The 23,613-nt window shown below is 42.4% G+C and overlaps 1 protein-coding gene across 1 annotated transcript in view; it reads right to left on the reverse strand.

Annotated features, from left to right (window-relative positions):
- CNTNAP2 (contactin associated protein 2) overlaps positions 1-23,613 on the reverse strand; it is a 1,659,707-nt gene that overhangs the window by 27,324 nt on the left and 1,608,770 nt on the right. Inside the window, exon 22 of the mRNA XM_075921713.2 lies at positions 6,171-6,401. Coding sequence (XP_075777828.2) covers positions 6,171-6,401 — 231 coding nt within the window. The remainder of the gene's footprint in view (positions 1-6,170; positions 6,402-23,613) is intronic.

Genomic DNA, 23,613 nt, shown 5'->3' on the forward strand with positions numbered 1-23,613 from the left:
AACTCAGTCCATATAGGCCCCTGAACAATTAAATCTTGGCAACATCTTTCAGAAATAACTAGTCTGGAGCTGATCCAAATAGCAATCCAGAAGTAAAAGGAGCACTAGCGTGCCTTTTTCTTGTCACTGTCAAACTGACATTTGTTTTTGTCTCCTAGAAAACATGTAAGCATTGGAATTTCAGTTTCATGGTATTTGAGATGCAAAAATATATACTAAATAAACGCTAAAATATGGACCAGCCAGAATGTAGAAGAACATCTATACAATATATATACTATGTATCACACAATTCCATTCCCCATAGAGGGTTGATAGGCAGGATTTTTTGTTGTTTAATTTCCTTGCACTATTGTGTATTGTTTATATATATATATATATATATATAGATAGATAGATAGATAGATATAGATATAGATATAGATATAGATATAGATAGTGGGGCTGACCCACTCATCAGGCCCCTGGGCAAAGGAAAGGGTGGTTCTGCACCTCTGGAAGGGTGGTGCTTTGGGTGGAAAGGGCAAAGCTAGGGCTAACTTCCCTCAAGCAGCCCTCGGCATTGCCTGCCCGTGCCTACTCTAGGCAGGTCTTAGCGCTGCTAGAACATGCTGCTTGGGCCTCTGGCAGCAGCTGGGAGCCCTGGGCCCTTTTGAATCACTGGGTCTTGGGGGAAGTTGCTCCTTTTGTTTCCTGTCAGTGGGCCAGTATATCTATATATCCCTAATCAGGAGAGGCAGGCTCTGCTCATCAGGATCCAACTGTGGAGGAACTTATTGGTGGGCAAGCTGAGGGTGGGGAGATGAGGCTCAGGGAAGATGTCTAGGTATAGGGGGAGATCCCAATACACAGGGATTGGGTAAATGGCAGATGGATCTGACCCAACTCTGATGGCTCTGACCCAGCACCAAATGTCATAACCCCATCCCCATCCCTCTTCCCTTGGCTGCTCTGAGTGTCTGAGATGATGCGCAGATGCCGCTGGGGTGGGGCACACAATCACTTTTGTGGTTTCCCTTTGCTTTCCCATTACAAAGTCATTTTTGGCATGGAAGCACTTTGCGGTGGACATGAATTCTGTGTGCATGCAGTAGTATAGAATTCCTCCAGGAGTACAACATGCACACGTACATCTCTGCTATAACACCTGTGACAGCTTCCAACACAATGTACTTCGTGTCCCTCCAGGGAGCTCTACTAGTAGGAAACAAGCACAGGTTGAACCTTGCTAGTCCAGCTCCTTCGAGACCTGACCAGTTCCAAACCAGAGAATTTTCCAGAGCTTGGGAAGTCAATATTGTCTAGCAGTATTACCAACACTTGCACTGCTTACTGGGCTGGTTAGAGGACATTTAGGGGTAAATTAGAGCTAAATAACAGCACAGAACACTGAGAGCTAGGGCTGGTGACTGCAAACAAACTCTATGAGACTGTGGGAAACTTGGCCACACCCATGAAAATTGGACATCTGACTAACTAAAATCATTCCAGATGACAGATGTTTCTAGATCAGGGAGTTCTGGACTAGAGCGCTTCAACCTGTGGCACAATTCCTGCAGCACTGGTGGGACATACATGCAGAAAGGGAGCTCGTTTGTGCACTGTTCATCAATATTAAATTATTTTTGACACATCTATTTTAGCACAGATAACTTACTAATATGATCTATTCTTTTACTTGATAGCTCTTACCAAAAGTCTAACAACAATATAGATGTACAGTCACTTTATTTAAATGGGAACTGTGTACACTTCTGGTAATTATGCTACTGATTTAGGGACCTATATATGGATTTATGAGTTTAATTTAGGGGATCCATGTTAGAAAATTTTTGCCTCAGTCATCCAGCACCAAGGTTTTGACATAGTTGTATCTGAAGTGCAACTAAACGGTGTGGGTGAAATCATAATACATCTGAACAGATCTGACTAAAGGCAGAGCTCCTGTACCTAGCAATCACAGAGGTAGTTACTGTTCACTTACATTACAAGACATATTCTTTGCAGCCATTTCAATGTGAGAGGCTGGAGGCTGACTAGATTCCAACCACCTTTTCTGTTAGTATGGTGAGAGTTAAATCTGCGACTTTTAAAGGGCCATTGGCATTGTCCTTCTATGTAATTAGTGCCTCAGAAAATTTACACTAGGAATTGAAATACATATTCCAGTTCTGGAATGAAGGGGCAGCCTTACTTAATACCTCTAATTTTTCATGTACCTGCCCCCTCTCCACCACCACGCCATTCTGGAAATGCCTTCGTTATGCAGATTTGGATGGTTTGGGAATTATCTCAAACTACCAACTTGCTAAAGTAAGTGGCATTAAAAACAAATGTTCATGTACCATTCATCAATATCGTGCGTGTGAGTCCAAAGTCTACAGTATGATCAGACTGGCGGTGACTTTGGGAATTTTTTGCCTTCTGCTGCACTGCGGTGGTGTGGGTCCCTTGCCAGGATTATCTGAGTATCTTTCACTTATCATTTCCATGCCATTACAGGTTCCTTGAGTACTAGTGCACCTCAGCCCTTCATTTCTTTGGCCAATAGCACTCAAGAGTCTGGTTTCCCATGGGCTAAAATACTTTGGTCTAAGTGAAGTTGTAGGGCTTAATCAGTGGCATGGCCTAAGTAGTTCGAACTAAAGCTCCTAATTGGAACTACCGTTACTCCTCCTGCAATGAGGAGTAACGGTAGTTTGAACAAGGAGCTTTAGTTCGAACTACCTAGTCCGTGCTGTGTGTAGCTGCGGGCAGGTAGTTCGAACTACGGGACATTTAAAAATGGCGGCGCCTGGGAACATGCAAATGAAGCCCGGAATATTTAAATCCAGGGCTTCATTTGTTGTTCGAATGACTACATTAGCCATCCTAGTCCGAACTAGGGTGGCTAATGTAGACACACCCTATGACTTTTCTTGGAGTGACACAGCCAGCTTCTGTAGACCAGCACAGATCCTGTACAAACACTAATTTGTTCTTACTTAACATTGATAGGGGAAGGGTGTCACTGTACCCTCCCTCCCCCTTCCCTCACTTCACATCTTTGGCCTTGAAACTACACTAGTTCCTGTCTGGAGGTTCACAGGATCCAAGAGAGAGGGTATCCATTCTGCACCATGGTGAAGTGAAGTGTAAGTCAGGAATCACAGAAAGACCTTTCACTCCTGTCACTGTGAACCTGCATTCTAATCACTGTGGAGTTTCACTCCACTATAATTGGTAGGGCTTAATTTAATTACTCCCCTTTGTATGTAGCAGTTATTTACCAGAGAGGTGTAGAGTGATTTTAACCTCTCCCACTACTTGCACTCAGCAGTGGAAGAGAAATTAGGAGAAATCTTGGTATCCCAATGCCAATACTGATGCTCCTCAAAGAGAATGAGGGCAGGCCCCCTTTCATGCCAGCTTCTAACTGAATGTGTGAAGAAAAACCCTGCCATTACTTCTAAGTGGACAACGAGGGACTCTTGCCATAGGTTATGTCTAGACTGCAGGCTTCTTTCAGAAGAAGCTTTTCCAGAAGAGATCTTCTGAAAAAACTTCTTCTGAAAGAGAACGTGTACACAGCAAAAACACATCGAAAAAGCGATCTGCTTTTTTGAAAGACAGCATCCACACTGAATGGACGCTATCCCTCATTTAAGCTATGATTACTATGGACAGAATGGCCACCTGTGATTTTTCCTCTTCCCTGTCCACACACGCCTTTTTCCGAAAGACTCTTTTGGAAAAAGGCTTCTTCCTTGTAGAAAAAGGTTTACCAATGTTGGAAAAACCCCTCTGTTCTTTCAATTTTTTTCCAAAAGAATGCAATTGCAGTGAGAACGTAAGTGAAGTTTTTTCTGCTGTGTAGAAATACCCATATAGACCTTCTTCAACTGTGTCAAAACTCCACTTGTAGTGAACTTCTTTATAGGAAAAAATTCTCTTAATTATACAAGTCCAACTGCTCTAGTTTATTTTCAAGAAGTTAAACTAGGGCGGGGGGAAGGTTTCCATATGCCCCTCACAAAAAAGGAACCTTTTATTTAAAAGCATAGGAGGGTGATTTTGTAAGTACACTAGACTGAAAAGGAGGCACACAGCATAATCTTCAGGCACCTGTTGATTGGATGATTTCTGAGAAGAAGAGCAACAGAATTTGAGAAATTATGAGGAATAATGAATGGCGTTATGTTTCTACTTACACAGTACAAGGGGAAAGAGATGGGCTGAAATGTTATAAAAAGTTGGCTATATGGAGATGTGATAGACTCTCTACACTTATACCTCTACCATAAAGCTGCCAACAACCCAGTGGCTGGATTGGAGATTCAAAATGTTGGAGGATGAAGGATGGGGAATCCTCCCTCCTCTCTAACCCATGGGGAAATCTGTTCAGAAGTTAATATAGCCTCATACAATGCTCCTTCCTTGACAGAAGAAAAAGTCAAAGTAAACTTAGATAAGAGATCCTGGGAATTTCCCAGCCCCCACATACTTTTGAGCCTATAGGACTTCGAAGCTCGTATGTATTTTCCTTGAGCTGGCACTAAGATTGACAGATGGATAAAGCCACAGAGCAATTGATAGAGAGAGAGAATTAGGTATAAAAACACTAGGGAACCTGATTCTCATCTCACTAACACTGGTTTGACATACATGTAACTCCAATAACTTGAACAGCATAATTTGTGATTTATACTGGTGTAAGTGGAATCTGAATCAGGTTTGCACCAGTAGGCAGATGTCAGTATAGGTCTGAATTGCATAACTCTGAAGGGAAGGGAATAAACAAATGTGTTTAATATTTTATCTGAAGCCTAGGAAGCTGAAGAAACTACTTATTCTGAAGTCAGCAGCACTGTGTACTTTCAAAGGCTGTTGGTATTAGCCAGTCAGAGAGCATGATGAACCTGCTAAGATCAGCAAATTGTTTTGATTTCCCAGCATTTTCAACCTGAGATGAATATGGTCCTGGCTAATGGGATTTCTCATTAAAAATGGCCTAGGGAAAGGAGAGACTACAAAGGTAAAACATTTTGCTATTAAAATTAGATATACTTTTTGAATTGGAGCTGCTGAACAAGAGAATGTGTTTATTTATCAGCACAAACTAGTGCTGTGAACAACCTGTGTGTCAACACTTGCATCCAGTTGCATGTAAAATAACCAGTATTCCATGGAAAGTGGGACCATAATGACTATTTTAGGCTCATGATTTCCACAAAACAGAACATGAACAAAAATGCCTTTGAAATTTAATATTCAGGATACATCTACACTGCAGGCTTCTTGCGCAAAAAGATTTTTGCAGAAGAGATCTTCTGCAAAAACTTCTTGCTCAAGAGCACATCCACACTACAAAAGCGCATTGCAAAAGCGATGCGCTTTTGTGCAAGAGAACATCCAGACTGCATGGATCCTCGCTCGAAAGAAAGCTCTGATTGCTACACACAGAATAGCCACCAGGGCACCTGTGCTTTTTTCGATTGGCTCTTTTTGTGCAAAAAACCTGTTGCCTGTCCACATATACCTTTTTGCACAAGAACTTTTGTGCAAAAAGGAGTTATTCTTTGTAGAAAGAGGAATACCTCAAAAAAACCTCTGTTCTTTTGATTTACTGTAAATTTACTTGTGCAAAAATGCATTTGAGGTGTGGACGCTCTGAGGGTTTTTGTGCAAAAACAAACCCCTGTAGTGTAGACGTAGCCTCAGAGGCCAAAGACTCACTGTGTACTTTGCTGGTATATAAGAATCAGAAAGCAAAATGGATTACAAACCACCATGAAACAGACCACTATATTTTCATTGTCTAATGTCATTAAAATGCAAAAAGCAAAGAAACTGCAAAAATATACATTATGAAATGTGTATTATATGGCATGTATATGTCAAATGTAATGGAGGGTTGATTCTTTCTCATACAAATTGATAAAGTAAGGCTGCTAGAGAGAAAGAGACACACAGATATACATTTCCACCCACCACAGGGGACCAGCATTAATATTGCTCCACACCATAGTCACATTTTAAAAGCCAATGTTAAATCCCCTACTTTTTCGGTTCTGATTTTGTATCCCCCATGGTAGCCATTGTTCTATCTTTGGAAAGTTCATCCACTGTAGATTTTTCCATTTAGTTTTAAAGGCTCAATTGTGTTCCCTTGCAGTCAATCTACACCTTACCTGAATCTAAATGCCAGGGGTCAGTGGCAGCAGACATTGGTGGGATAGTCAGTGGAGATGCTCCGCAGTTGGATTCCACTAGCTCGCCTTGAACGTGGACTTGAGAGGAGGTGTTGGTAGGTCTTAAAGCTGCCTTGAGTGGGGCAATGTGGTTGAACTGCACTCTTGACAGGCAGCCAGTGAATCCTGGTGTATTGTACTGATAAATATCTTGGTCAATCTTCCCAGTTTCTAAGAGAGAGAAAGAATAGACCACACTGGATTGACCACATTGGAAACAATGCTATCAAGCTTGACAAGCATGGTTTTAAACACCCACATTCGAGAGAGCCCACCCATTTCAGATCTTGCCAGGTTCCTCTACACTGCAGTACTGATTAAAGCAGGAATCTTCAGGTCTTAATGTCACTTGGTGACACAGTGTTCTAGTGTTAAAATAGGAAAAACAAGTAGGAGGGATAAATACAAGGGTGAAAAGAGCTCTTCGCCAAATAAGAAATGAAAACAAAGGAAGAGCTCTGAGGACTCTTCCAGTCAGTTTCTCTTTTTCACTCATGTGACACTGTTGCTGGGACTGCTTCTTTTCATGTAGTCTGGCCTGTCTCTCTTCAGTTCCCCTTTTGACAGCCTTCTGTGGACAGAATTGTCATACATTTGTATTCACCAAGAATAGTCACTGCTTTCTTTGCTTCTCTCTCCATTTGCTTTTCAGAAAGATCAAGAGCTCCCTTGGCTAATAGTGGGAAATACCCTCTCTTGTTTCCTGTCATTGGGAATTTTGAAAAAGTTGCATAAATGCAACTGCCAGGAGACAACAAATTCTCTACCCTTTTGTTAAAGACTCAAAAGAAAACTGAAGGTTCTCACACATTCACTCACGCACTAGTAGATTAGTAGTTTACAGCTACTAAAGGCATTTTGGAAGTCAGACATTTTGCACCATGTGGTTGTGAATGAATAGATAAAATATAAGGCTGAATTTTAGAGCTGATTGTAGAGCTCCATTAGGTCCTCTTGAGCTTTCTACTGCCCCAAAATTTGTTTAAACACCCCTAAAACAACACCTACAAAACATTTAGCATATGCCCTTCAATTCTGCCAAAACATGCTGGTTAGGAATCTAACCCAGATCTGAAGAAGTGGGTTTTGCCCACGAAAGCTCATGATACCATCTACATGTTTGTTAGTCTTTAAGGCGCTACATAACTAGACTGTTGTTTTTTAAGTTTTTCTGGTTAGGAATGAGTGACTCTTCACAGTACCTCTGTACTATAGTAACAATATTGGTATTCTGTATCAATTGCCTGCATTAGAAAGCAGATTAACATTTCAAGGCATTACTACAACTCTAACAAACATTACATTTTCATTGCAGTGAAGAATTCAACTTCATTTTCTCCTTGAGCGTGCAGAGCAAATAAAAATGAAACATGACAGGAGGATGTTTGTGCTGCATTAATATGGTTTAATATAGAGCTACTGAGAGGGTGGTCAGATGCACATTGCAGTTTGAGTTTCATTTCTCTGGGATAGCACTGCTTGGATCAGCAGGGACTAGGGTTGAAATTATGGCCTCAGTGAAGTCAATGGCAAAACTCCCAATAATTTCAGTGGTGTGAGGTTTTATTTTAGGGCTGGAAAAAAAGGAAACACACCAGGTTGCTCAGCAGCAATCATTTCAGACAATTAAAGAACAGCGTTAACACGCTCAGAAGAGTAGCCAGTGAGAGACAGCATAAAACAGTATAAACAGTAGGCAAGACAAACAGAACAATAAAACAATTCAGTTCTCCCAGCTGTGTGAAACATTAGCAATAAACCCCAAACCAAATGAAACTTCTGGGTCTGAGCTTTGCTCCTTCTTCCAATTTTAGCACAGCACAACAAGGCTCTGATCCCTTACTGGATACTCTCAGTACTACTGTAATACAAATAATAAATAAATGCTACCTCTAATATTCATAATGATTTTGCATCAAAATAGGCGTGATTTACAGTTTCTCTTAATGTTAAAGTTATAAATTAAGGGAGAATGTGGCAGTTTCAGTTTGAGATTCTAAGAGTGGGGTTGGAATGACTATCAGGAGAATATGGATCAAAACGGAACAGCCTCATGAACCAACAAATGCATTTTGTCCAGACCTAGGTTAGTCTCTTTTGATTTGGAATGATAAATAACAAGCATTGCATATTTACAGTGGGGTAGCCCTTAAAGGTCCAACAGCATTGGGATGCAAACACAGAGGCAGATAGAATACTTGTCCTGAACTGATCTGCCTTATCCTTTCCAACCCATCAGAGAGGTCCCTTCTTTCTCTGCCAATTTCAAATCTGACCTTTACTGGCAATGAAGCCACCATTCTTGTACAGGGGCCGTCATTTGTGACAAAATGGATATATGCTGAGAGGTAGGTTCAGGGCTAGATTAAGTCAATTACAATAATTGTATTAGTGACCTGGTTCCTTCAGCCAGCCCTATAAGCAAAATGCAAAGGCAAGACTCCCACCGAACCATGTGCAGTACCAGCATGATGTTTTCCAGGAATTTTCCAGGAAAAATATTAGGGCTGCTGAATCATCACCATTAACTTATGTGATTAACTAAAAATATTATCATGATAAAAATTAATCATGGTAAATCACAGTTTTAATCATACTCTTAAACAATAGAATACCAACATATATTTATTAAATATTTTTGGATCTTTTTCTACATTTTCAAATACCGTAAAATCACGAGTATAATGTGCACTCATCCTCCCCCCCCCAGTTTTTAAGGGTTAAATCCGGGGTGTGCATTATACATTGGAGGTAATTTGTATAATATTTTTACCACACCCTCCCAGCCAGGTTCCAGGACAAGGCGCGGTAAGTGGGCAGCTGGGCAGAGCCCCCCCCACCTTGGCAGGCGCGAGCTCAGCTGCCCTGCCCACCAGCTACTCACCTTGTCTGGGAGCCTGGCTGACCTCGCACCTGCCGCGGGGGCCCCCTGCTCAGCGGCCAGCGCGCCAAGCTCACCTCACGACCAGCTGAGCTTGCATCAGCAGCTAAGCAGGGGGCCCCCGTGGCAGGTGCGAGCTCAGTGCGGCTGGCTGGCTGGCAGCTGGGTAGAGGGCCCCTGCGGCAGGTGCGAGCTCAGCTGGCTGGGGAGCCCCGTGGCAGGCGCGAGCTCAGCATGGCACGCCGGCAACTGAGCAGGGGGCCCCTGCGGAGACATGAGCTGAGCTGGGCAGGGGGCCCCCGTGGCAGGTGCGAGGTCAGCCAGGCCCCTGGTCAAGGGCGTGGCAGCTGGGTGGGGGAGGGGCAAGGGGCCCCACGGCAGGCGCGAGCTCAGCGCAGTGCACGAACAGCTGGGTGGGGAGTAGGTTTCAAACTCCGCCTCTGGTGCTGCACGTACTTTTCCCTGGCGAGCCTGCAGGTGGGAGTGGCCCCTTCCTTCCTATATATACGGTAAAATCTTGAGTACAATGGGGGTGTGCATTATCGATAAGAGCTCAGTTTATTCCAGAATTCTGACGTTTAAAAAGTAGGTGCGCATTATACATAAGTGTGCATTATACTCGAGATTTTACGATATACTGATTTCAATTACAACACAGAAAATGAAGAGGGGAATGGTCACTTTATTCACTGGAATTATTTTTAATATAAATATTTGCACTGTAAAAATGAAAAAAGAAAGAGTATTTTTCAATTCATCTCATACAAGTAGGGTAGTATACTCTCTTTATCATGAAAGCATAACTTACAAATGTAGATTTGTTTTGTTATAGAACTGCATTCAAAAACAGAACAATGTAAAACTTCAGCTCCTACAAGTCCACTCAGTCCTACTTCTCATTCAGATAATCACTAAGACAAACAAAAATTGGTTTATATTTATGGGAGATACTGCTCCCTGCTTCTTATTTACAATGTCACCTGAAAATGAAAATAGGTGTTTGCATTTGGACTTTTGTAGCCCGCACTGCTGAATATTCACATGCTTCTTCATGCTGTAGCCACCATTCCAGAGGACGTGGTCCTGATGCTTGTTAAAAAAATTAATTATATTTGTGAGTTAGTTCCTTGGGGGAGTATCGTGTGTCTTCTGCTCTGTCTTACCTGCATTCTGCCATATATTTCATGTTATAGCAGTCTCAGATGATGACTCACCACATGTTGTTTATTTTATGAACAGTTTTACTGCAGATGTGACAAAATTCAAAGAAGGTACCAATATGAGATTTCTAAAGACAGCTACAGCATTCTACCCAAAGTTTAAGAACCTGGTCTGTTTTCCACAATCTGAGATGGAGGAGAAGTGGTACATGATTCCAGATGTCTTAATAGAATGACACTGATACAGAAACTACAAAGACTAAACCTCTAAAAAAGAAAATCAACCATCCATTGGTGGCATCTGAGGCAGATAATAAAAATGAACAAGCACTGGGCCACTTTATTGGATCATTATCTAACAGAACCAGTCATCAGCATGGAAGCATGCTTGTGAGGGGGGGATTGAAAAATAAATTTTCTTTTGTTTTTTACAGTGAACACTGTGTTGTAAGTGAAGTCAATGAATTTGAAAATGTAGAAATTATAGAAATATTTGACTAAATAGTATTCTGTTATTGTTTAACAGAGCAATTAATTGCATGATTAATCATGATTAACGTTTTAATTGTGCAATTAATCACAGTTGATTTGTTTTTCAATACTTGACAGCCCTGAAAATACATATTTTGTAAGTAGCACTTAGAAGCTATACCCAACACAATGTTAGTACATTTAAATGTATTACCTGTAAGATGTATTATTAAATTAATAGACAAGATTCATACCTTCCCTGACTAGTAGTGTCCCTCAAGATAACACAATATTTGTTGAAAAAGAACAGCTTACAAAATGCATGCAATTTATTATCAGAAATCCTTGTTTCTTTAGGAAAAGGAACTAAGTCATATTACAGCCACACCTCTACTTAAAAATTATAACCGCTATGTGACAAATGGATCCTGTTCTTATTTATATGGATCCTGCAGAACTTAATCCAGTAACACAAATAACAGAATCTCACCAAAATATTAAATGAAATTATGCGGCTAAAAAGCTACTAAGATGACGAAGCAAATATATTTGTGCTGCATTATCAGACTCACTACTATTTTTCTCCCAATTGGTGAAGAGTTAGTGATAAATATGGCTCCGGTGAGCACTTAAAAATAATAAAGCATTTTACCAATGATCTGCATTTGTGTTTCAAAAAAATCCACAAACAACACAACTGTGCAAGATGTTTCATAAAATTGTAATTGTCTTACAACACATCAGCATTACAAGAAGAAGGATCAAATGAGCTTTTTTGTTCTATAACTATGCACAAGTTTTTTTCCTTATGTCCCATGAGGCTCTTGGTACTGATGTTCTCTGATGTTAGGCTATTGTATCTTGTCCTCTATATCTCTTAGAGTTTGTTATGAATACATTTGTTTAAGAGTTGTAACCATTGAACTATGGTATCACTGCTATGATTAGATCTTCGCTCCCTCCCCTAAACTAAAGGGAAAAACTAGGACATAGATTTGCATTATTTTTTAAAAAAAGAAAATAAATGCACAGTGTAACTGTATTCCCATTTACAAAAAAATTCAGCTGTGAGATTAGTACAGTCACCAATTAATGTTACTAATTTTATCATTTTTGGACCTGATTCTGCAGCCCTTGCTTACATTGGGAAGTACCTTAGTACAGAAGAAATATTAGTCATTTCAAGGGGATTGCTTATGGAACAAGGTACTATTCACTGTGAATTAAGTTTTACAGTCAGGACCTAGATGTCCCTGGGTGCTCAGTCCTGCAGTCCATATCCTGTGAAACCAATTGCAGTTTGGGCTTATTTTATGTATTAAGGGGGGAGTTTTAAGAAGCCCCTATGTTATTTGGCTACACAACTCAATGAGAATGTTAAGGGATTTTTGTGTCTAAGCCATTTAGGGGGCTGCTGAAAAAAATCACATCCTAAAGGCATTTTTTGCCTTACCAAGCTTAGGCTATTAATTTATTGTCTTGTCATGTTTCCCTTCATGTCCCTGAAGCAATATGCCAGTAGGAACTTTTTCACCTAGAAATCTGCACATTTGGTATTGAAACTACAATTGCATAGCAGGGAGCCCACACTGCAGAACAATGCACGGTCTCACTACAATGTAGAAACCTATCACACTTAACTATTCAGAAGAAATCTACATGGCTAGCTCCTTAGATTAATGAATCAAAATGAACAATTTTGCAGTCTCTCTCTCCTGTAATTAAGCAAAAGTTAGTAAGGGGTTTTAAAATAAAAATATCAGCAAAATATTGGAATTTAACCTTGGTAATTGCTTTGGGTTTTATAATAATAATTGTGTGCAGCTGTCATAGAAACATAACAAGAGTGAAAATGATACTTCAGTGTTTCTATATTGATGTAGGATTCTGTTGTAAATTCAGAGGCTCTTACCATCTAGGTGAATGAAGAATGGGTGCGCTTAGTTCATGTAGGCATTACAATGAGAAAAAAACACCTTTAGTCTAAGTACTTTTGAATTATGTTTTCCAATCTTTACTGAAGAGACCTTTCAATGAGAATGGAGGAAGGCTCTAAACAATGAGACTGAGTTAAAAAAAAAAGTCCTGAGTCCATCTTGTTTTTTTCCATATTGGCAGATCATCTGCTGTTGTTAGACCAAAGGTTTCACTACGTGATGCCTTAGTTCGTACCAAATGACTTGTGTGGACCTTGCTCGAATGCATGAAATGTTCCCTCAACGACCATTAATATATCTCCTTTTCAAACTGTACACATGACTCATACTAGAGAATTTTTAAGATTCACCAGGGTCCACACCAGTCAGTTACAGTGCTACATGCTGATGTGCATTAGAATTCACACCCCAGCTGGAGCAGACTAAATACAGCTTGGACTTCCCAGGTTTGGCACCCTGGAGACCTGAGCGGTCCCAAAATAGGGAGTTTGCTGGACCGGGGGAGGTCACGGAATCTCTCTGGCTATTGGGTTCCCTGGAGCCTAGGATCCCTGCCCTGCTGCCGGTGCCATGACAGGGTTCCTAGGGTCAGCCTTTTTGGGCTAGGTCTCTCCAGCCGGCGGTGGCCCCACTCTTGTGGGGTTTGGCCAGGGCTGGTACTACCCACCCTCTGTAGGACCAGCCACTGCCAGTCCAGCTGGGCATTCCCAGCACCTGTGGGAATTCCGACTGGCTTGTGCTCCTTACCTGCAGGGCTCTCTGGTCTGGCAACATCTGGACCATGGATATTGCCGGACCAGAGAGTCCTGAATTTGGGAGGTTCAATCAGTAGACAGGGGTTCTCAACCCCTGGTCCGCGTGTAGCCCATGGAGCACACAGCTGCAGTCATGTGAGAGAGCTGTGTTATGCGGCTCACAATAGTAAACAGGTTGAGAACCACACAAGCTCCAAGTTGAATTTCACTATCCTAATTGTCCACCATAAGAGTAAAACCAACACACACTATAGGATAGAGAAACTGTGTCTGGGGATCACAAACCAACAGCACCATAATAACAGAGGCTGGAGTCAAGTTATTTAGAGTGTAAGCTCTCTGGGGGCAGGGCCTGTCTATTTTGTGCTGTGTTTGCACAGCATCTAAGACAGGGGTCTGCAACCTTTCAGAAATGGGGTGCCAAGATTTAATTTATTCACTTCTATTTACAGATCTGCATCCCAGGGGGAGGAAGGGGCAGCTGGGTATGGTGACCATATTTTCTGAACCAGCTGCAGCTAGGGAGAACAGTTTAATTTAAATTATTACACAGATTAAGCATTTTAACTTTTTCATGTTATTTTATCAAACTTCATCTTAAATAATGTAAAATATTAATTTATGTCCAACACAAAAGGTTTCAATGTTCTCTTTATTTATGGGAGGGGTAGGGAAGCTTTTATTGGGTCGGGGGCCACTGATCCACTGAACAATCAGATGGGGACTACATAAGTGAAAAGCAAAAAAACCTCCTTCAACCCCCCCCCCCAACTTCACTGATGTGGCCCCCAACTGAGACACCTCACTCCTCTGGCACTCCAGCCTCACGGGGTAGGGGAAGGGACAGGGAGGACTGAGGTTCAGAGTTTCCCATAGACCAGAATTACTTTTCTGGGGTTCCAGAGTTAGTGGATGTTATGGACCCCTTTAGGCTCTGGAGTAGGGGCAAAAATGAGAGGCTCACTATGTGAGACAGGGCTGCCAGCAAGTGAGATAGGGAGAGGTTGCAAGATCTGGATGGAAGGTAGGGTACAGAAGCAGGCTGAGAGTACGGTGTCTGGCCAGGTGGAGGGAACAGGAGCAAGGAAGTGTGCAGTATGTGGCCAGGAGGGAGGGTGCAGGAGCAACAGTGGATGCAGGAGCAGGGTGGAGTTGGTGGCTGGCCAGGACAGGGGGAAGGGTGACTGGACAGGAGGGAGGGTGCAGGAGCAAGGGATGGTGTCGGAGCAAGCTAGGGGTCCGGGGTCTTGGCGGGGGGAAGGGAATGAAAGAGGGGGATTGGAGTGTGGGGATTTTGGCATGAGGGGGGATGCCAACCTGGCTTGACACCCCCTTGTAGCAATTGCTGCTGCCACGCAGTCTTGAGCCTGCCTTGGAGGCACCACTGCCATGTGGTCCTGGGCCAGCCCCGGAAGCATTGCTGCCACATAGTCCCAGGCTGAGGAACCTCCTCCTACCACAGCCTAACCTGCTGCCAGGGAAGAGGGAGAGCTCCAGCGGCTGCGTGGGGAAGGAAGGGCAAGGTTGAGCTCCCACCGTGCGTACCACTGAAAAACAGCTTGTGTGCATGCCGTAGGCTGCTGATCCCTGGTTTAGAACAATGGGATCCTGGTCCATCCATGACTGAGGCTTCTAGGTGCTATCACAATATCTACTATATATTTGAGAAAGTTTGTTTCTCCATGTGACTGTCTGCTCAAGAACTCCTCTTAAACCGGTGTTTCTTGAACTGTGTTCTGCGGCACACCAGTGTGCCGCAGAGAACAACAGAATTCAAAATGGCCAACCTTAAAGGAGCAGGCAACCTTTTTTTTTGGCTCAATAACTTTCCCCCCAACCCTTTTTTCCCCCCTCAAAAAAAATCCTTAGTGTTCCTCATAAAAAAATTGTTTGTTATTCCTCGGTCTTAAAAAGTTTAAGAAACATTGTCCTAAACATAAGCGATGGAACCACCAAATTCAGTACACAGCTTCCTCTTGTCATAATTTAAAGCAAGGTCGGGGTTAGGTTGTGCCAGGAAAATGGGATGTGCCTGAAATGGGATTGCTTATCATAAAACCATATAGAAAAAAGACAGACTCCCTGGGCAGGTGAAAGGGGATTGCTGGGAGCACGCCAACTCCCTGTCCGGTACTATCCTAGCCCCTAGTCTCCCCCTTCCCCCGAGTGTCTATTAGGGAGTTTAGGGCTGAAGCTCTCCCTCCCCTGATTTGTATGTCCTTTGTCAAGGAGATAGGGGAAAGTGCACAGTTTGCTTCATTCCTCACTGTGGGAGTGCAGAGGGCAGATGAATCTGGACCTGTGCCAACTGGGGAATATTCATCCCTCCTCCAGTTGTGCCCTCTGGAGCTGCAGCAGCCACAGAGAAATTCTTCTCACCGGGCCCCAAGCTGCTGCGATGACAAAGGGCTGGGGTAATCCTCTCTGTCCGGGGCAGTCTGCATACTGAACTCCTCATTCCCGACCCCACCCCATAGCAATGATTTAAATGAAGAAAAACAAAAATTACCGGTAAGTAAATTAAGGACCTGAGCAATCGCTAATCTTCTCGTAAATAAAATAACTGTTGGATTCGGTGACTGTCAGTACACATTTGAGAGAACACCCGGTGAAAGCAGATGCACTGACATTAATGTATGTCACCTGCAGTAATTAAGTAACACACTTTAACTCCCTTAATTTCTACATTTATTTGCAATGTTTAAACTTAATAGGTGTTTGTAATGTCAATGGAAGAAAACATAGGAAAACAACACACATTTGGCTTCTGCAACCTTGTGAGGTGAAGTCATAAACTTTTAATAGTAATACTTCCTCTGTGTAAGGAACTCTCCATTCAAGGATCCCCAGATGCTTTATAAATATTTATGAACGAAGCTTCAGTGCCACAGAGAGAAATATGCATTTATGTCTCTCCACAGATGAGGAAACCGAGGCATAAAGATGAAAGTAAACATTTTCATAAATGGTCCCTCATGTGTGTACCTCAGTTTTTGAGTGCCCAACCTGAGCCACTATAGATAAACACCCTATTACAAGATACTTAGCACCTACAGCCCCAATGAAAACAATATATGGCAGGTGCTCAAATACCTTTGAAAAGGTTAGAACCCAAAATCTCTTGCCCTTCTAGAAGGCTTGGCTCCTTCTGACTTGCTCAACATCACATAGGGTCTGTCAGGAATAGAACCCAGCTCCAAGATTTGTGCTGTAGTTACAAGACTATTCTTTTGGCTTATTAGCTACATCTATTTTTTAGATACAAAAAGCAAAGGGCTATTGCCATGTAATGAAATGCCCGCTCTGCTTCCTAGCAAATCAAGATGCACTTCCCCTGAGTACAATCTGAAAAGAGGGTCAGGCTGGTATCCACCAAAGTTCCAGTAATAATGTATCACAAGGAACTCTTGAAGCACATAGGTTGTGGATTCGTACAACAAAAAGTGCACAATAGGATGCAAATCACTTTCCTATCATAGCCCTGGTCTACACTAAGGCTTTATTTTGAAATAAGCCTCCTTGGGTCAACACTACCAAGTCCGTTATTTCTAGACAAGGGACAACTTATTTCAATATCTGTACTCCTACTTTTCTCAGGGAATAATGCTAATTTCAAAATAGTGTGCATACTCATTGACTATTTCAAATCTACCCCTCAGAGTAACTCGGACTAATTACTCCTAAGTCAAGATAGCATGTCCACATTATTAGAGTCCGCCTCAAACTAATTTTGAGGCTTCCCTGCAGTGGGAACACGCTATTTCGATTTTGTAAAATTTGGAATTATTAAGTTGAATTTAGTTATTTCAAAATAGTTTCCTAGTGTATACATGGTTTTGTATATTATCTGATCAATTCTAAGGACAAATTCACTGGAATAGCATGGTTATTAATGTAGTTGATGGTGTCTTTTGCACTTCCATCTTTAGGGATGGGAAACTCTGCTTAGGGTCTTTTTTTTATGAGTAAGAGAGGAGAGGGAGAAGTGGTTGTTGTAAATAATCATTCTGGTTATGGTGGAAACATTTTTATCATGGAGCATGACTAGAAGTTTGCTAAAATGTCTAATAACATGTACTCATTTAACTTCACCAATGCTATCTCATATAAAGAAAACAAGGGCATTCAGGATCTGTTTTAACTGCACTAAAGAATAATCCAGCTGCTTGATTAGCGTAAAATGGCTCATATTTAAATAAGCAAAAACAAACTCAGATGTAGAAAAGTGGTAGTTTAGTTATTCTGGAAATATGACAGTCATATAAATAGCAAGGAAAGATTGGGATGCCACACAATATTTCCAGCTCTGAAGTGCTGGATTACTATCTTATTTCATTTAAAATTAATGACCCTCTCATTGGATAGATAAAAGGTAATCCATTATATATCCTATTTGTAGCACCTGCGTTAGTTATATTAAATTGAACCTATATTATCTCTATATAATATTATAACAGAATGTACAGGTGAATTCATTGATTCAGTTAAATGACTGCCTAACTGCTTTCAGGTCAACCTTAATAATAAATTTTCCATGAAAGAGAGTACCAAGCAGTCTCTTATCTCTTCAACTCAGAAAGATATCCTATTACATTACTGAATTCTCACAGATCAACCTTGTAAGCATTCTGTAAGCATTATTGTACTGAAAACATGTTACTGCATCATGCACAACTTTACAACAAAAGCCAGTTTAAACTCCATTGAAAGGAAGCTATTGATTTTAAGAAGTCTCAGTCTGCCAAACATGCTAGAACACTTTCTGGTTTCCAGGATTTGACATTTATTCCAGATGGAATGGCTCAGTACAGCACAGGCTGTGCTACTCTGAGGTGCTTCAATACCCTGATGAAGGGTATGGTATAAACCAAGATAGAGAGATTAGACAAATAGGATATAATCACATACAGTGGATAGTTAGAGGAAGAACTGGTCTAGTATGGCATATCCTTTCATCAAGTACCATACAGTCAAAACAAATGCTTTGGAGGAAGGCAAAAATCCACAATCATAGAAATGCAGGGCAGGAAGAGACTTGAAGAAGTCATTTAGACTATTCCCCCATGGATTCTGTCTTGGTAACTCTCTTCCAGCACTTAACAAACCTTATATAGTAAAACTCCAATAGTCCGGCATCCAATTGCCCAGCACTCCCGATAGTCCGGCATCAAAATGGCAAGAGCCTAGTGCAGGGGTAGCCAACCCGAGGCTCCTGATGGAAAAAAATTGCAGCTCCTGATGCAACTGGGACGGAACCCAGAACCCCTCAGGTCAGACGCTCTCACGGCTGGGCCACTGTGAGCCACATGCGTGCTCACGGACCACGCTGTTCCACTCATGGCCTCCAGCGCACTGCGTCGTACCCTGAATGTGCACGCCGGGTCGCACACAGCGTCCCAACCTGCACGTGCTAGCAGCCGGCCACTGAGCACAGGCAGCTGCTTTGGGACCCGGACATAAGGTTGGGGGGAGAGATGCCTGACTCTGGAGAAGGGGAGGGAAATCGGGGGGTGGGGTGGGGCGTGCATGGCATCCTGGATGTGGCGCAGCAGCTCTGCCTCCGGGACCCAAGCATAAGGTGGGGGGAGGGGGAAAGGGGATTGGGTTACAGCAGGAAGGAGAGGTGTTTGGCTCTGGGGAAGGGAAGGAGAGGGGAGGGAAGAGGAGGGGGCTGGGTTGTGCACGGCGTCCCGGCCAACTCATGCTCAAAGCCAGCAGCTCAGCGCACGTGCCCCAGTGCCTGGAGGGAGACGTGCGGCTGTCGCGGTGGCTCCGGGACCCGAGAATTAGGTTAGAGCGGGGGGGGGGGAGGGGATTGCATTGGGAGTATGTCCCCTTATAGTACCTCCTGATAGTCCGGCATGTCTGATAATCCGGCACCACCTAAATCCCAAAAGTGCCGGATTATCGGAAGTCTACTGTAATTGGAAAGTTTTTACAATTACCTCTAACCTAAATCTCCCTTGCTGCAGATTAAGCAGACAAGTTCTTTTGTTATCAGGTGCCTCCTTAGTTCCTCAAGATTTAACATGCCTGGATTTTTTAACCTTTATTCATAAATTAGATTTTCTAAACCTTTTCTCATTTTTGTTGCTCTCCTTTGGACTCTTTCTAGATCATCCACATACTTCTCCAAGCGTGGAGCCCAGAACTGGATACAATATCCTACCTGAGGCTTCACAACAGAGTAGAATGGCATAACTACCTCCAATGTCCTACACTAGGGATATAAGCGACTAGTCGACTATCCGATAAGCATAAGTTTATGGGATAGTCAACTTGTCCCTTTACTAGTTGCTTCCCCCTGCCCTTCCTGCCTCTATCGGAGAGAGGCAGCAAGGTGGGGAGCCAACTTAAAAGCTGCTTCCACTAGCACTGTCTCTGAGAGGAGGGGGCAGGGGAGGCAGAGGGTAGCGGGAACTGGGCACAAGCCCAGTCCCATATGCTGTGTCTCTGTTTTTTAAATGTATTAAGAGCCTGCTGGCTCTTAATACATTTAAAAAGCAGAAGCACAGAGGGGGGGACCCGGTGTGAATCTGGCTCGTGCTGGGTCCTCTCCATTGCGGTTCTGCCTTTTAAATGTATTAAGGGTTGGGAGGCTCTTAATACGTTTAAAAAGCAGAGGCGCAGCGGGAGGGACCCGGCGGAAGCCGGAAATCAGCTGTCTCGGCTGGTGCTGGGTTCCCTCCCCTGCTCCTCTGCGTTTCAGCCTTTTAAATATATTAGGAGCCTGTTGGCTTTTAATACATTGAAAAGGCAGAGCTGCAGCAGGGTTAGCTCCTGGGACTAACTGGGGCTTCCCCGCTTATTGACTAATTGCTGGAATTTCCCTCAACTAGTCAATTAGTTGATTAAACTAAATTTAACATCCCTATCTTATACATGGCAATCCTGTTACTATACCCCAGCATGATATTAACCTTTTTTGCCATTGCCTGATATTGTTGGCTCCTATTCAGTTTATGTTCCACTGTAATAACAAAATCCTTTTCAGCAGTACCCCTGCCTAGCCAGTTATTTTCCATTTTGTAACTGCATTTGTTTTTTACTTCCTAAGTGTAGCACTAAACTCTTTATCTTTATTTAATTTCATCTTGCTGATTTCAGACAAATGCTACTAATTTATAATTGACCTAGTCAACTGCATTAACTCCTTATGAAGAAAGGGTTCCTTCCTGGCACCAGCATCTAGAGCATGAAAACGGAGTCTGTTTTTTTTTTAAATAGCTAACATCATTAAAAGTGGGACACAGCAATGAGTCTTGAACACCATTAGAATATATTACAAAGTGGCCATTTATACCATATAAATCAGCAAAATCTGTTGAAGGCATGGAGATATTTACATTTAGATATTTATAATTACAGCATTTAAGGTTCTGGCAAGATAGGACTAGAAGACCTCTCCTCTCAGAAGGTAACAATTCCTCTACCACAGAGTGGATGATTTTGTTTCTGAATTACAATTCAGTAAGTGGTACTAATTTATCTTGAAATGATGAGAAGCTTTTTGTCATTACTGTAAACCTTTTTTTGGGTCGGGGCCACTGAAAAATCACTGACCCACAGAAAAACCAGTTGGGGCCACACACAAAACCTCCTCACTGACACGGTGCCCTACTGAGAAGGAGAAAAACACTCTCCACATTCCCTTTGCACACCAGAGCTTAACGGGGCCCAGATTAGTAGATTTTGTGTGCTCCAGCCCCATGGTGGTGCGGGGAGGAAGGGGGGCTGGAGCGCTAGCTCAGGCTGCCTAATGCATGGGGGGGGAGGGGGCTGAGGCTTGGGGCTGGAGCCAGGCAAATGAGGGGCCACATTCACCCCCAGGGCAAGAGGTTCCCCACCCCTGTTGTAAACACATGCCAATCTGTGTTTGCTGAAGGAATACAGTGGTCTATGCAATTTGATCTAGCAAACAAGAATTCTGACTGATTTTCATATTTAACATAGTTTTGAATTGAAAGAATTAACACTTTGAAGCCTAGCATTTGAAGATGGCAAATGTACAGCATAACCTTGATTTTTCAGAATGCTCAATAGACATGTAAGCTGTCAGAAAAATAGGGTTTCAGAAAAATGCATAACACTAGCAACTGCTAGAGATGACTGATTCAAAAGTGCACTGATGATAGATGCATTTCGTTTCTGCACAAAACACAGAAAGAATGGATCACAGATTGTTTCCATATACCATGATGGGACAAGACAAGTATGTAAGTTTATGGTAGGTTGCATTATAATGAGTCATTGCAAGTCCTTAGACAAAACAAAGAGCCATTTCCCTAGTGATATCTGTTGGGAAGGTGCGCTATATCTGTAAAAAAAAATAGTTAATAGATAAAGTACCAATAGATGACACTCACAAAATAGCATAGTTCTTGGATTCTGTAGTAATAATAAAACTTGTTTTGCCCTGCAAATGGCTCTTTCAGTACAGCACAGAGCTCTTTTTATCAGCTCTCAACATTAAGTTGGCAGGTATGTGTGGGCTGAGAAAGCTAACGAGTAGCAGTTGCCTTTTAAATCTTCAAAAATTATGCACAGCATGCAACTAATAAGAGCTATTGCAACTCTCCCTCACTGCAGCAATAAGAGACTATGTAAATCTTATTAACATGAGCTAAGAACAGAAATATCACAGTCTTGGATATATTTCACACGTAAACACAGATGTCAAAGCTGGACACTCTTCATTAGTTCGCTCTGTTATCCATATATGAACATTTTTTATATTTAAGGGCAAGTTTTCAAATAACCCAGGAGTCTGGGACACTTTACTGGGGCCCAGAGGATCTTATCAATCAAATCATATAAATATCTTAATGATCAGCGCCTCAAAAATGATGATTTTCAAACTGTTCTGCAAGATCAGCTCTCTTACCATAGCAAAATCCACTAAGCCCTACATTTAGTGCCTCATTGGAGGCATTGTGTCAAGACATGATGGATCATGAAAGCTAAATGTTGTAAGAATGAATGGAAACTAGCAGCATCCAATTCCCTCATAAAAGTTGTGTCCTAAAATTTGAAATCTTCTCAAAAGCTGTGGAGGTCCCTTCCCCTCACAGACATACGTCCCCCCCAGCAGGGAATCTTAGCCCCATGTGGGGCATACTTGTGGTGGGATAAATTTGGAGAGAACTGATGCTTTGTATCTAACCCCAGATCTGACTGGTGGAATAATTATGGGGAATAGACGGCTCTCTCATGCCACACTTCCAACCCTTCCAATGATGCACCCTCCACTCCTGCTTTGAATGTGTGTGTGGGTGTCCTTCCTCATTTTCTTCACCTGGTACCTTCTCCCACTCCCATTGGAAACCCCCTTTCTCTTCTCCCACTCCTCCTCCCCGACCACAAGATCCTCACTTTCTTTCCTTGCCTGCTACTTGCTCCCCACTTCCTCGTCTCCCACCTGCCTGGGCCTCTCTGAACTTGAGGGAGCTTTGCTGGTGGCAGGCTCAAGGCCTCTGGAAACTGGCAAGGGGAGGGAGGAGGGCAGCAAGAAGAGGTGCGGCTTCTTAGCAGCAGCTTGAGCTCTGACCTCTGGTGGCCAGAGGCAGTAAAGGCAAACAAAAATTTAACTTTTTCTTGAGCACTACTTGACAAGGATGCAGCCCTTGGACAGCACCAAAAGTCTGGCTATTTCAACTGTCATTTTCCTTGGGAGATTACATCACACTCTAATATCCAGAGGGTACAAGAACCTATATGACTTAACTAAACTTGTTATTCTAAATGACTTGCATTCTTTTATAACAAGCAGTCTCACCCCACCATTTTAAGCCCCTGAAGTATTGAAGTACAGGCAGTCCCCGGGTTACGTACAAGATAGGGACTGTAGGTTTGTTCTTAAGTTGAATCTGGACACCAGTTCCACTTACAGACAGATTCAAGGTAAGAACACCAGGCAGCTGCTGTAGTCAGCTGCTGGTCAGTTTCAGCAGCGGCTGACTTTGGGACGCCTGGGGCAGAGCAGCTCGGGTGCTGCTGGCTTGATTTGTGGAAAATCATGCCAGTCTAAATGTAGCCATGTTCTTTTCACTCTTTATTGTAAGAGATACATCATTATGAATTACATTTTAGTTAAGAATATGTGAAGGCTTTCCATTCAATATTCTGATTTCTATTGGTTTGTCTAAGTCCTTTCAAAATTGCATGTAGCTGACATGCAAT

Source organism: Pelodiscus sinensis, chromosome 2, assembly GCF_052426305.1.
Source record: "Pelodiscus sinensis isolate ZL-2025 chromosome 2, ASM5242630v1, whole genome shotgun sequence".
NCBI classification, from domain to species: domain Eukaryota; kingdom Metazoa; phylum Chordata; order Testudines; family Trionychidae; genus Pelodiscus; species Pelodiscus sinensis.